Raw genomic sequence first — 15,232 nt, 5'->3', positions numbered from 1 at the left:
TCTGAGTCTGATTTCCTCTCCCAACCATTGACTGTCTTGGCTTTGTGAATCTTAAACATGGATATAGGGAGCAAGAAGTCAGGAGTGATGTTCTCTAGCTTCCAAATCTGGCCTCCAGAATGCAGGGAGCCAGCCTGGTCTGAGGGCCAGCTTCAGCCTGGGCACCGAGAGCTCACGTGACAGTGTGGTGTCCACAAGGTAAATATCATCACTTATGGAGAGAGTACAGAACTTACCAGCTGTCATCCCTTGTTTAAGGAGATGTTTGGGGGAAGTTACCATGTATGTCACATACAGAGTTTGCACAAATGGGGCTCTCGCTGAGCGGTTGTTTAATTCTGTAGGCTTTGATTTCTGGCAAGGAAAGAGGGTCATCATAGAAGACTTTTGAGGGAGTGAAGTGATTTACCTGAGGTCATACATTTTGGAACACTAAGTGTAGCTTTTCAAAAGTAGTGCGATTTCATTTTCTTGTTCTTTACATATTTTAGGTGGAATATAGAAGTTTCCCAGGTTCTTCACAGTCAGAGGTAAGCTGACCTTACCTGAAATATACCTGAAATATACCTATTCAGCATACCTGAAATATATCCTCATCCTCTTGTTATTTTTGGATAACGAATGCTTTTTCAAGAATTTGACTTTCACGATCTTATTTTCCAGATTATACAAGCGATACAGAATTTAACCCGGCTCTTATATAGCCTTCAGGTAACTGTGCTCCTCTATTCTTTGACCTTGTGAATGTTTTCTCTTAATGCAATTCATTTTATTTGATGACTCCCGGCCATTACAAATTAGAACATACGAGAGGCAGTCAATGATCTTAAAAGAATGCCAATTCCCGAAGTGTAATTCCTCTAGTTGCATTGAACTTCACCTGGTTTTGTAATCACAAGGCAACACCACTACTTTTTGTAACATTCTTCTCTGAAAGCATAAAACGGTTCATATCTTTAAAAAATATTGATGACTGTGACCTGGCCTGAAACTTACAGTGAAACTCTTAGGTGAGTGTAGCATGACTTCACATTTTCTGGTGAAAACTTAAATTCACACCTAAACTTTTTTCACTTCCACATGTGGACTTGGGCCTTTTGAGCACTTAAATAATTCATGTGCTCCTTCATTCGTTAGTTTGTTCATCCCCCCAGCATTTATTGAGTGCCTTCTTTCTGCTTGGTGCTACGCTAAGGGCTGAGCACACAAAGGCAGATGAACCACAAGGCCTATTGTCGAATGGCTCACTGTCTTTCAAGGAAAGGCAGGCACAAAAAATGCTTGCATTGAGGATTATGGGGTTGGATGATCCCTTAGGTCATGCACAAGAAAGGCCAAATACATCTGATTGCTCAATTTATGATTAAAAGCATTTTGATGATATAAAAGCAATGTTAGCGTCATGGATAAATTGGAAGAAAAATTTGAGGATGTAAGTAAATAAAATGGCTTGTGATTCTATAGAGAGAATTATCCTTGTTACATTGGTGTATATCCCTCTAGTTTTTAAAAATTATTTGATACATACTCTTCCATAACATGTACCTTGCTACATGTTCAGCTCTTACTCTGTAGCACAGTGTTTAGTGGCTGTATAATATTCAAGCCTATGGAATTTGTCCAGTTCTTTTTATTATTATTAGCTTTTAAAGTTTATTATTTTGAGAGAGAGAGAGAGAGAGAGAGAGAGAGAGAGAGAGAGAAACAAGGTGAGCAGGGGAGGGGCAGAGAGAGAATCCCAAGCAGGCACTTGTCAGTGTCTACACCGTCAGTGCAGAGCCCGATGCGGGGCTTGGACTCACGAACTGCAAAAGCATGACCAGAGCCTAAATGAAAAGTCTGATGCATAACCAGCTGAGCCACCCATGCACCCCAGAATTTGTCCGATTCTTCATAGCTATACTGCTGTAGGAAGTCTGTTAGATATTCTTGTATATTAACCTCTTAACATAGCTGCGTGTTTCTTTAGGATAAATGGCTAAAATTATTTTTTTTAGGTTTTTAATAGGTATTACCCAAATAATCCTATCAACACACCCTCTCTCCTTCTCCTCAGTTTAAAAATAGGTCAAGGTGTCTGATGATCTTAATTTTCATTTCTTTGATTACTGTTGAAACTAAACTCCCCCTGGCCACTGGTTTAGTAGCCATTCATGCTTCGTATCTTTTACCTGTTGAATATTAATAGAAAATAAAGTTGGGTGCCAGGGTGGCTCAGTCATTAAGCATCTGACTTTGGCTCAGGTCACGATCTCACAGTTTGTGAGTTGGAGTCCCACCACATCGGGTGAACACAAGTCCCGCTTCAGGTAAAAACCTGAGCCCTGGATGAGCCTCACTTCTCTCTCGTTGTCTGCCCCTTATAGGGTTCTCTCTCTCTCTCTCTCTGTCTCTCTGCCCCTTGCTCACTTTTGCCCTGTCTCTCTCTCTCTCTCTCTCTAAAAAGAAAAAAGTTAAGTATGACTGTAAGTTTTCACCAGAAAAAAGTGTAAAGTCATGCTCCATTTAATGTTTTCTGACATGTATTTTGACTGCATCAAGACTTCTTTTATGTCTTATTGATCATGTATCTATTGTTCTGGTAGCACCGCCTTAATAATTAAAATTTTGGATTCTATTTGAATATATTATGGTGATGGTCTCTTCTTGTTCTTTTCTTTACTCATCTATGTGTTCTTTCATAAGAGATTTGACTCACTCTGGCAAGTTTCTTACCCTTGTACCAGGACTGATTAATTAAAATTTCCTATTGATGAATGAATTTGGGTAGAATTGTCACCTCTGCAGTAATTAGTGTCCTCTTAGGGAAAATGCTGTTAGTCATCTCTTATTTTAGATAAAAGGAAGATGTTTTTGTTCCAACAGTTCTATTCTTTAGAATACTCCAGGTAGAAAGTTAAAATTTGAAAGTAATGATATTATGGTTATTCTTCAGTACTTATATCATTTTATTTTCTTGGCTTATGCTTTGTCTTCTGGAAATGTATTAAGTAACTGTGGCAATAGCAAGCATCCTTGTGCTGTTCAAGATGTAGTGGGAGTACCTTTGGCATCTGACATTAAATATGCTGGTCTGGGATAGCTGGTCTTTGAGTTGATTGATCATGTAAAACAAACGTCCCTTTTATATTTTAACGGGAAAATGGATATAGTTTGAGGACAGTTCATTAACTTTTGGGAGATGAAACACTGAGTATCCCAGCTTGTGTTGCCTGATGAAGACACTGACAGGTCACTGGTCTTCTTGTCAACCTTGCATGGGACCCTGTGTGGGTTCAACGTTCAGAAAAGCTGACCTAAATGACCTGATGTTTGCACCACATGAGATTGAAGGGAGGTATTGAATTCTCCAGTGTCTTCTCTTAACCTCAGCTTTTGAGCTTGTTTGAGGATGTGGCCCTGAAAGGTTTCTATTCATGGAGCATTCATCTCTTGTGAAGCTGTATCTCTTACATATGATTGAAATTTTTACCTGAGCATTTTCAAATCAGATGAAAATGAAACTTGATCCCTATATTAGGAGAGCAGAGCTGGAGATAAGGTATGGGGAAGGTGGAAGGGAGAAGACAAATAAAAGTTGAGAGAGTAAATTGGGAATTTTCCTAAATTTGAAAGCAAGTGCTGTTCTCTTTGCCAAATGTAAGGGTCAACTGTACGTGTGAAAATGAATATCCAGTCTCCACATTCCACCTGGATGCTAGAGACGAGAGTGGTCTCATCTCAAATGCTAAGTAGATGTGAGGAATGCTTCATGGTAGCCCTTAACTAGCCTGGTGTAAACTTTTCATGAGCACTGTACTTTCCTATGGTAGTTTGGGCATATAAAATACTGGATGTTCGTTTGTTTTCCTATACTGATGCCCTTGAAATTTATTAGAATTAATAAACGTACAGTCTACAGTTGAACTAAGTCAGCAGAATCCTGAATGGTTTCTTATTTATGTGCTAATTATTTCATATTTAAGGATAAAGTAATTACTATTTTCAATGATAATCGTTCTCTTTTTAATAACTTCTTAAAGATCTTAAATATTCATGCCAATTTTGGAATGGTTTAAGTTTTCAAAGTTAAAAACATGAATTTTATTTCAGAAGGCCCCAGCAAGTACATTTTTGAATCTTATTTCAAGACAAGTGCCAATTTAAAATTTACTTGAGTTCTTTAACCTTCAAAAGTGCAGGGAATTGTTGATCTAACGAAGAACTACTAGTCAAATCCCCATCTTACCAGCATCTGTTACATGGGCAGTTTTCAAAATTCTTAGGAAAGAAAAATGTGAATTTATTCCTAGGAGACTAATAATTTCTCATAATGAGTCAAAACACACATACATACCCAGTATGTGGCCATTTTCAATTTGTCCCTTTTGTGCTTCTTTGTGCTTTAAATGGGAACTTTTAAAATTAAAAGCTTCCAAGGGCATTCACTGAGTTGTTTTTTTCTTTCTTTCTTTCTTTCTTTTTTGGTTTTGTGGAATCCTTCCAAATCTTGGCAATTATTTCCTGTGAATGCTGCCAAACTTTTCATAGGCAGATACCGTAACTCCAAATGTTTTTTTAATCTGGTTGGTAATGTCCTCTGGGCTTTAGAGTATCTATGTTCCCTTAATCATTCCAGCCTCCTGTTAGCAATCTATTAAACAAATGAATTTCAGCTTAGGACTTTACGTATGACCTTCCTGCTATAATACAAAGAAATAACAGTAACGAGATAGCTTTACCACTTACGTATCTCCTAAATATGAAATTAACGGCTGTTCTCGGGCATTATGTTATAAAAAGATTATTTACCAAAAGTCTCCAAGTGGTTGACTTTTATTTTTATGTTTTCATGTATGTAATGTAGCTTAAGTAATTTCTGGTTTGGGACTCAAAGGGTACTACCAGGTTTATATAGAATCTTAAATTCTCATGAATTATTGAGTGGAGAGACCTCAGAGAATGAGACATAGAGCAGGAATGCAGTCTTGTGAATTTATGTACTGAATTCTTATTCAAAAGACTTGCTTAAATATTACCAAATAGCCAGCAACAAACCACATTTCCAAAAGAAGGGATGAGTATTGCTTTTGTGCTTTTTTTTTCTTTTGTATATTCCCAAATGGTACTGCTAGGCAATGTGGATAAGCATATTTGGAAGGTTAAGGTCAGTCTTTGAAGATAACTTAGAAAAAGGACAGAACATTAAGGGGAAATAATTTGGTTGTGCTTTTTGTGTCTAGAGGTAGTTCCCACCCAAAGCCCAAGCCCGCGGAAGCCGTGACCATTTTCCTCTCCCCTGCTCTGACAGGCAGCCTTGACCATTCAGGATAGCCACATCCAGGTCCACAAGCTGGTTCTCCGGCAACAGGAGAGCCTCTCCCCAGGCCCGTCTTTTCGAGGGGGCCCGCTCTTTCAGGACCAGGAGAAGGCCCGCCACTTGGAGAAGCAGCGGGAAGAACTGGCCAACATCCACAAGCTCCAGTACGAGTTCCAGCAGGATCAGCGGCGCTGGCACCGCAGGTGCGACCAGCAGCAGCGGGAGCAGGAGGCCAAGGCGAGCCGGCTGTGGGAGCGCGAGAGGGAGTGCCAGTCCCAGGAGGAGCTGCTGCTGAGGAACCGCGGGGAGCTGGACCAGCAGCTCCAGGAGTACCAGCAGAACCTGGAGCGGCTGAGGGAGGGCCAGCGCCTGGTGGAGAGGGAGAGGGAGAGGATGCGGGTCCAGCAGAGCCTGCTGTGTGGCTGGAAACACAGTCGGCAGAGTAGCCTTCCCGCAGCATTTTTTCCAGGAAGCACAGAGGTACGGGCCTTGCGTGCTTGTGGAATTGGTGTGTAAGGCAGCTTCTCAAAGACAGGTTCAGTCGTGGTCATTCCTGCGACATTGACCGGATCCGGTGTCTGCCGTTTTGCTGTGGCGTTAAGAGCTCACAAGAATTAATCTATAGGTAGCAGAAATGAGGAACCTGGTGCCTGGGTGTCCCGGTCAGTTAAGCGTGGGACTTCAGCTCAGGTCACGATCTCACGGTTCATGTGTTCAAGCCCCGCGTCGGGCTCTGCGCCAACAGCTCAGAGCCTGGAACCTGCTTCAGACTCTTCTCCCTCGCTCACTGCCCCTCCCTCGCTCACACTCTGTCTTTCAAAAACGAATAAACTTTAAAAAAAATATTAAAAAAAAAAGAAATGAAGAACTTTTAGGGAGACAGGCATAGAAATCTTGGCTCACGCTACAGAAATTTGAAAAACCTAGGTCCTATTTGGATCAAGGGCTCGTTGTACCTTGTGATGCCCTTATGCAAGGGAAGAAACACAGAAACAAGTCTTCCAGGAAGGCAAGGTTTGTCCTAAGGCATGCTCACTGTGAGCATGCTGCCTTTCCTGTACTTGAAAGACCTCTTTTCTTGATCGCGCCTTCAGAGTTTTATATAGATATACCTTTAGCGGATTAATTAGCTGTTAATGTGCATCTTTGGGTACTGAATTCAGCAGGTATGAATTACTGTTACTCTAATTTTATTGTTTTGTACATTGACGTATTAAATTTGAAACCTGTTTGTTTCACTAATAGTTAACATGAGTATGCTAATTAGTGGCTGGGCCGGATATAAAATCTTTTTAAAGATGGTCTTCCATTCATACACCTTCTACTCATGTTTGACAGTGCCCCTTGTTCCGGGAATTTGCTGCACTCTGTGCACATAAATACTTTTTACCGATAGTGCATAAAGTTGTAAAACGTGATAAGATTATAAGAAAGATCTGTGATGCATATGATTTTCCTTTCGAGTTGGCTGAATTACATTCATGGCAAATACCTCGCGTATGTGCATGTATTTTCAACAATTTATTTAGCCAAATTGAAAAATGTTGTGCTCTCTGAAAGTGGTAGCATGCCTGCTAGGTTCTTTTGTTTGTTTTTTGCTTTTGTTTTGTTTTTAAAGATAGGCTGGACACGGCGAGTTGAAGTTTTGGTCCGAGCTCATTAAAAGGGGGTGGGAGGAGGTCTAATGCTCTTATTAAAATCTTGATGGCTAGAACTATTAGAAATAAATACTTTACGAAATGTGCACAAATTGCTGGAGAAATTATTGTACTTTTTTGCATTTTCTTACACAGGTAATGGAACTTAATCGATCCGAGAGTTTGTGTCATGAAAATTCATTCTTCATTAATGAAGCTTTAGTACAAATGTCACTTAACACTTACAACAAATCGACTCCATCGGGTGTCCATCAGGATGCCACTTATCCCCAGAATATATCTAATTCGGATTTGGTAAGGACTAGTGAAAATCAAGTAGACCTCCACCTGGACGTTTCTCAGCCCTTGGATGTCAACCATGAACTGTGGACAGCTGCTGGGTCCTGTCATCAGATACCCCCTCTCCACCAAAGCAGCAAGGATTCTTGTACAAATGGTAATTAATGCTTTAAACATCATCTGTATAGTTTCAGCAAGAAGCTGTTTGTCTGAATGGTTGGCTCTTCTTCAGAGTGAATCAAAGCGAGCCCTAGAAAGGGAATAAACTGGTTCTGATGAGCTGGAGTTTGTGGCATAAACTTCTTTTTGGTGAAGTCTGGGCCATCTTCTAGCCAAGTCGGAACATGGTTAGAGGGCTTTGAGGATGTCACCAAGGTGTAAGAACCAGACAGTGTTTTCAGATCTGTGGGTTAAATGATAGATACCAAGTTGCTTCACTTTTAAGGTAAAGTTATTCCTCACTGTAGACCCTACCACGTCCCGATACTCATACTCGGCTCTCAGAAATAAAAGATATAGACAGGGTTTGTGTTAGGACTTTATGGCCTATCAGGGCAATTTCCTGTAACGTTAGTGAAATCTCTCCTGCTATTAAACACCTCAAAATGAAACTGTTAACATCATTTGTCATTGTTAAAAAAAAAAAAAAAGTGTTGTGTCTCCATAAGTACCTCATAATAACACAATTTGCTAATCCCATTAAAGCATTTGCCAAATATAAATGAAAGGCAGCTCCAGTTACCAACTCCACATGAATCCAAGTGATTTAAATCTATGTCTATTATAAATTGTTTTCTAGGGGATATGAAGTAGGGAATGAGAAGAACTTGAAACCTCTCTACTGAAAAACAGATGGCACGCAATAGAATAAACAAATGGCTGGCCACATGGATGTGAAATAAATCACTGACAGCAAAATCTTTCAGAAACATAAAACAAGCAATAGTGTAGAGATCTTCAGAACTTGACACAGATTTGTTTCTATACTTTATATATATTCTTAGTTTGGTAGTGGGATAATTTCTCAGCGAAGGAAAGTTTCGAAGGTACTCAGCCTCTCTGAACTAGAGAGTGACAATTCCAACACTGCCTGAGAGCTGATAGGTGACGGATCCAAAAGTTGTGAATTTTTAATAGTGGATGATAATTTGCCTTATTTCGTGACTGCTGTAACATTCTGATTTCTTGTCAGTGTGTAGGAGAGAATGAAATCCTTCTTTGAAGCTTCATTTCAAACATCCTTTGAATAAAAACAAATAAAATGGAATGGTTCATTGAGATTTTTTTAAATAGGTAGAATTTAGAGAACGTGACCCCTTTATTATCTTGCAACTTTAGTATTGTGGAGACCCCGTTGAAGAATGCTTTCTCTAGGTGACCGTTGCTTTGCTGTGTTGATTCATTAAGTTGCTTTTGACAGTGTTTTTAATGTTGTTGGCAGTGTGGTTTCGCATACCGGCTTTGGTATAATTCAAAAACTCAGTGTGAGTTAAACCACATTCAGCTTTTGTTTAAAAGCAGCATCTCTCTCTTTTTGTATAGCTCCCATCTTTTTCTTTTGACTTGTGCTTCAAAGGATGAAGCTTTTAAACATTTGGCAGCACCCTTGCAGGAGATAGAAAATGTACTAAGGAAATAAACGGTGATTATATCCAAAACCAGCCTCTCCACATGTAAGAAATTAGAGATAGCTGAGGGAAATGCTGAGAAAATGTACTTATGCTTCATTTATCGTGTGTCCGGCGTAGGCCAAGGACACCGAGGACATTGGCAAAAGAGAGGAAAATCAACCTTGGCCTGAATCTCTCAGGAACATCCTGGTGTGTGTGTAAGTAGGGATTAGATCAGAATGCAATGTGTGCTGTTAATCACTAGAGTTTTGCAACTAGTCAAAAAAAAAAAAAAACCAACCCTGTTTATATTTGTTTAGGTAAACGTGATAAGCACTTTCTGGAGGAGAGACGGGGAAGAGATTAGGAGGTGATAGAGGAAAATTGGATATACGTTCTTAAGAGGGTTGTCAGGGCCAGATAAAATGGTTCCAACCACTCTCAAGCTTTCACAGCTTTTAAATTTGAAAGTAGCACAAAATAAGCTGCCCATGGTGCTCTCGCCTGACTCCCGCACCCTGGGGTGGGGCAAGGGGGAGGCTCTGGGCTGGCAGAGGCGGAGGCGGGCCCAGGATATACGGATGGAGAGAATCCCAGTCCGGTGCCCGAATTAAGGACGAGGCAGCGTCAGCGTTCCCTGGCACATTTTGCCGCTGAATCTCTGGGTTAGTGGTCATTCAGTGACCACCACTGAGGACCTGTGGCTCACGATATCCTGATGAACATTTGCCTCTAATGCTCTTGGCTGATGTGTTTGTTAAATGTGCATTTAGCCATGTTTCATTAATGCCGTGCTGAGGATTTTACCCTTAGGCTTTAAGGTCAGCCGTATTAAAACACCTACTTAAAGAACGGTTTGCTCTTTTGTGTTCTCCGATACCGTGTCCATATGATCAGCTCAGATGAGCGGAAATGTGAATTTCTAGCACAGTAAGCCAGACGGAAAAAGTTGTGTGTCAATTAAATTCTTGCATGTGTTTAGACGTCCCGTAGATGGGAATTTTCATTGGTTTGTTCAGTTCAGTTTCACCGGCCACTTTATCATGCTCTGGTTGTAATTGGATTTTGAACTACCCTTCCACCACTTGCCTCCACCACCAATTATATGACACCGCATTTCAAGGACTGGACTACGGTTCTCCATGGAGAAATCATTTAATGCAACAGTCCACTGAGATGCCTCTGTTCTTATCTCCATTTGGGAGGAGGACCTGAGGTATAGTGACTTGGTCCCACAGCTGGTGAATGGTAGAGCCCCAGATGGAGCCCAAGAAGACTGGCTCTGGAGCCCATGCTCTTCACCATTACACTGCACATTGTTAATTTCTAGAAAGCTGTTTTGAATTGTACTTTTTATAGAAGTTGGAGTAGAAGTGGAATAAATGTTGCCATAATGCCTGGCAGGATGTTCACAATTACAGCCAGTTGTGGTGGTGGTTTTCTTCTCCTTCCTTCCTTTTTAGCATTACCATTTGGAAAATGTTTCTAGATATTTGGGATCGTGGTGGCCAGTGCTTGCATGGATTCTGAGCATCTTCAGATACCATAAATACCCTTCAGCTTCACTGTTTTCCCATAAAACACGTTTTCTTTTTTTTTTTCTAGTTTTATTTTATTTTATTTTATTTTATTTTATTTTATTTTATTTTTTTCCCAATATATGAAGTATATTGTCAAATTGGTTTCCATACAACACCCAGTGCTCATCCCTAAAGGTGCCCTCCTCAATACCCATCACCCACCCTCCCCTCCCTCCCACCCCCCATCAACCCTCAGATAAAACACATTTTCTTAAAGAGCATTTGTTTCTCTAATGTTACATAATAAAAACTCCATGTTGGGGCGCCTGGGTGGCTCAGTCGGTTAAACATCCAACTCTTGATATTGTTCAGGTCGTGATCTCAAGGTCATGAGATCGAGCCCCGTGTTGTGCTCTGTGCTGTGTGTGGAGCCTGCTTGGGATCCTTTCTCTCTCTGCCCTTCCTTTGCTCGTGTTCTCCTTCTGTCTCTCAAAATAAACAAACATTAAAAAATAATAATAACTCCATGTTATTTGTAAATATTTTTTAAGTCAGCACCTTAAAGAACTCTACTCTCCAATTTTGGAAGTTGTTTTCGTGAACACAATTCTTGGGTGTTTGAATATTGAATCCAAATTGGAGTTTGATTTTATTTATGGTGGAAGAGATGTTTGTTTTAAGAACTTAATCTGTACTCAGGGACACAAACTACTAGAAGACTATAAGACTACAGAAAATTTGAATTTCTTTAAACAATATAGTCCCTGTAGGACAAGTGCTGTGTAATTGGACCCATGAAATGCTCAACTTTACTATTCTTCTTAAAGGCAAAACAGATAATTTACTTCTGTGATTTTTTTTTCTTTTTTTTTTTTTTTTTTTTTTTTTTTGTTGCCTCTTACCTTTAGAATTCTAGAACTATTTGGTGTCTCTATTACTTTACATTTGATTTTTTTTTCATTAAATACCAGGCAAAACACTCTATGGTATGGAAATTAGTATGAAATCTTCTTAGTCTCCCTTTTCAGTTATATTTTTATCTGTACCTCACTATTTCGAGATTGCCTGGAAAGTTTCTTTTCAATATAGTTAAAGCATTATGGTTTTGCCATGCACATGATAAAATTTAAATCAAGAGCCAAATTTTATGCATTAGTCATGTTGCTATTGGAAGAAGAATAATTTTATTAAATTTGGATTCCAAAAGAGTGTTTCCCTTTATTACACATTAGGATTTGGTGCCCATCAAAGTATTATCAAAATTCAAAGCATTGTATTCAGAATATTTCATCTTGGCAATGTTGTTTTTAATACAGCTGTGTTAAACTTTCATTGGTGTGTTTTTTACATAAGGAAAGAAAACAGAAAAATTTCCAAATAAAAAGCTAAACTGTAGTTAGTATTTAGGTAACAGTTTTTAAGAAGGGAGTGTATGATAATTTCTCATGTTTTTAAAATAACCCCTAATTCAGAAATGCACACCCTATTTGTGTAATCTTTGTAGAAAGAAGGTTGGCCAACGACCTTCAGGCAGTTTCTCAAAAAAGTGAAATTGGCAATGGAGAGTATAAACTTCAAGGACCAAGGTGTATTTGAAAGGAGGGGTGTATTAGTTTGCTAGGGCTGGTATAATAAAGTACCAGACAGGGAGGCTTAAACAACAGAAACTGATTTCTTCGTGGTCGTGTTTCTAGTGCTGCCAGTCTGAGATGGAGATGTTGACAGGGTTCGTTTTGCTGAGGGCATCTCTCCTGGCCTTCTAGAGTGCTGTCCTCCTCCTGTGTCTTTGCTTTGGTTTGTTCCCATGCATGTCTGTGTCCTAATCTCCTCCTCTTTTAAGGACACCAGTAATATTGGTTTAGGTGATGACCAATCACCTAGGTCATGCTGATGACCTCGCTTACCTCTTTGAAAGCTCTATCTCCAAATATATTAGAGGTAATGGGGGTTAGGAGTTGAGTATGTGAGTTTGGAGGTGGGAAATACAGTTCAGCCCTTAACACAGGGTAAAATCATTGTTTTTCTCATGGCAATAGTTGTAGGTATCGTGAAGGCTTTTAATTTTTTTAACGTACCAGAGTTGAACTATAATTTAACTACATTGTGAGCCTTATTTACTTGGTTGGGGGAGTGAATTGAACTTGGAAAATTGTGCTAAATAATCTATATCTGCTTATTGATGTATTATCAATCTTGGACGTCAACACATAGAAAGTGGGTCAGAAAATACTGAGTCTGTAGATTCGTTGGACCATATTTCCAAACAAAGGTCCTAATTTAGGAGCTTTGGGAATTTTGAGCTCTCTCTCCGAATGAGAGGGATAGTAAATGCTTTTATTTTGAGTTGCTTAAATGAACCAAAAATGGAAGGGTTGAGAACATTCATTATGACATCAACTTATTGTCTAGATAGATCTATGGGAGTTTATAGGAGTCAACACTGGGAAGTCACTGGGCAACTCTTTTTCCTGTGGAATTTTGACTATCACTTTGGGAACATTTTAAAGGAAATCACAGTATTACTTGCTCTCGGTAATCCACGCCATGGCAAGACTATAAAGAATTGGACTCAGAGGCTTAATTTTAATGTTTCTCACTGACAAGTGTAGATGATTGACTTTCTCCTTTTGCAGATTTTGTACCAGGAAAGGGAAACATGCCATTTGCTTGTAGAGCCTGGTGAGCCCCCGGTGCTGACTGCCAACTTCCTGATTGCATAGTTCTCTGGGGGAAGGTTGGCTGTGTGAGCCAACTGGGCCAAGGCCATCCCGCCTTAGCACGTAGAGCCCAGTACACAGCAGGAGAGTAAAACAGCAGGTGGGTGGATTCAGAGGCAGCCAGCCAGCCATGTGGCTGCCTGTTCATTCCCACCCTGGGTTCCAATTTGGTTTCAACAAGCTGCTGAAGTGAGTCCACTCGGTATGAATGATTCCAGAGGTTAGGCCTAGCCTTGGGTCATCCTTAGCTTAAAACACGAAAAAAAAAAAACTTCCATGTAAATAGAGACATAAATGTACATATCAACATAAATGTGGTCTATGGTCTACACATTTTACCTTTCCAGTACAGTGTGGCTTTATTTTCACAGTGATTAAGGGTTGGGTTTGGAAGGGAAGTTTGAAACCGTTCATGTATTTAACATACCTGAAGGATAAGCGGTGGTCCTGTCAGTCTCATTGAGTCATGAGACAGTGATCCAAAACTAGCAAAGGTTTCCCTTCCACAGATCAGAATTTGGGACTCCTGTTATCACCCCTCTGTCAGTCTTGCAATGCAGGTTCCATTTGGTAGGGCTTGCTTCAAATGTGAAGTGTTCAGCTGAGGACTGTTAATTTATGTCTGCCTAAGAAGAATATGACCATCTGGCTCAGTAGGTGGCAAACTTTTTCTTAAAGGACAACGTAGTGAATGTTTCTGTCTTTCCGGGATATCAGGTCTTTGTCGCATATGGTCAGCTCTGCCATGGTAGCTCAGAAGCAGCCACAGACAATGTGTAAAGAATGAGATTAGCTGTGTTCCAGTAAAAGTTTATTTATAAAAGTAAGTTTTTTTTTTTTAATCCACTTCAGTTGAAAAGGTTATACTCCTTATTTTGGAATTCGATCTCAATTCACTTGTGGTTGAATTAATAATGTAATATGGCACTTCATGCCACTTAAAAACATTTGAATTCATGGTCTTATTTGTTCTTTACAGCAGTCTTGTGACAGTTAATGTCGCTGTTTTTCAAATAAGGCGACTTTTGTCTGTTACTTTTTGTTGAGTCTCTGTGAAAAGATGAATTTAGAAAGATAGAGTTGAACGGTTGGAGTGTAAGGCTGGTGGCTTAAAAGTTGGAGAGACTCCCCGCAGCCCCCTACTGTCCTGACCTCAGATCCACATTCCTGTGATTATGTCATGGAGGGCTATCCTCTAACTATGAGGCTACATTTGGAGAAGTAAGGTGTCATAGGTGGGATTGGTTGCTGAAACCATGGTTACTATAGCTGACTGTGCCTCATGGTTTCTGAAAAAATGCAATAAAAGTATGAATCCCTCTGTTCAAAGATTCTCATTTGGTAGGACATGGGTGAGGCTACACATTGGTGTATCTAAATTCTCCTTAGGTGATTGCAGAGCAGCCAGCCTGTACCCTTTCCCTGATGTGCTGGGCATGATGTTCAAGAACCTCAGTTGAAACACTAACTCTCATTCCTATGGCTACATGATTTCTAAGCCTTCGTTTCCCATCTGTACAAATTGGAAGGAAGTGTTAACAGAACTAAAGGGGAAAAAAAGGCATGGCATGTCTTGGGATCTGAAGAGTATCTGCTTCCTTCCTACCTTCTGGAAATAGTTCTGATTGTGATTCAGGGCTGGTGTGCTGTTTCCTAAATGTCACTAAAGCCAATAAGATTTATTTGTTTTTCTTTATTTTTTTTAATTAAAATTTTTTTTAATGTCTATTCAGTTTTGAGAGACTGCGTGAGCAGGGGATGGGCAGAGAAGGAGGAAGACACAGAATCCGAAGCAGGCTCCAGACTCAGAGCTTTCAATGCAGAGCCCTACATGGGGCTCAAACTCACGAACCGTGAGATCATGACCTGAGCTGAAGTCGGCCGCTTAACTGACTGACCTGCCCAGGTGCCCCATAATTGTTTTTGTTTTGTTTTTTGTTTTTTAGAGAACAAGTGCGACTGAGGAAGAGGGGCAGAAGGGAGAGGGGAGAGAGACAGAGGGAGAATCTCAAGCACACTCTGTGCTCAGCATGAAGCCCAACACAGGGCTTAATCCCATAATACTGGGATCATAACCTAATCCAAAATCAAGAGTCAGATACTTGGGGTGCCTGGGTGGCTCAGTCAGCTAAGCGTCTGACTTCGGCTC

General features: G+C 40.1%; 1 protein-coding gene across 2 annotated transcripts in view; it reads left to right on the top strand.

Annotated features, from left to right (window-relative positions):
• Positions 1-15,232, top strand: part of ARHGEF28 (Rho guanine nucleotide exchange factor 28) — a 301,505-nt gene that overhangs the window by 266,391 nt on the left and 19,882 nt on the right. For both annotated transcript variants that reach the window (XM_019463023.2, XM_019463024.2), the window contains 4 exons: positions 492-530; positions 664-711; positions 5,291-5,779; positions 7,093-7,393. In XM_019463023.2, coding sequence (XP_019318568.2) covers positions 492-530; positions 664-711; positions 5,291-5,779; positions 7,093-7,393 — 877 coding nt within the window. The remainder of the gene's footprint in view (positions 1-491; positions 531-663; positions 712-5,290; positions 5,780-7,092; positions 7,394-15,232) is intronic.

The sequence above is a fragment of the Panthera pardus genome, unplaced genomic scaffold (genome assembly GCF_024362965.1).
Source record: "Panthera pardus isolate Hobbes unplaced genomic scaffold, ASM2436296v1 HiC_scaffold_2, whole genome shotgun sequence".
Taxonomy (NCBI): domain Eukaryota; kingdom Metazoa; phylum Chordata; class Mammalia; order Carnivora; family Felidae; genus Panthera; species Panthera pardus.
This window is presented reverse-complemented; position numbering and strand designations above follow the sequence as displayed.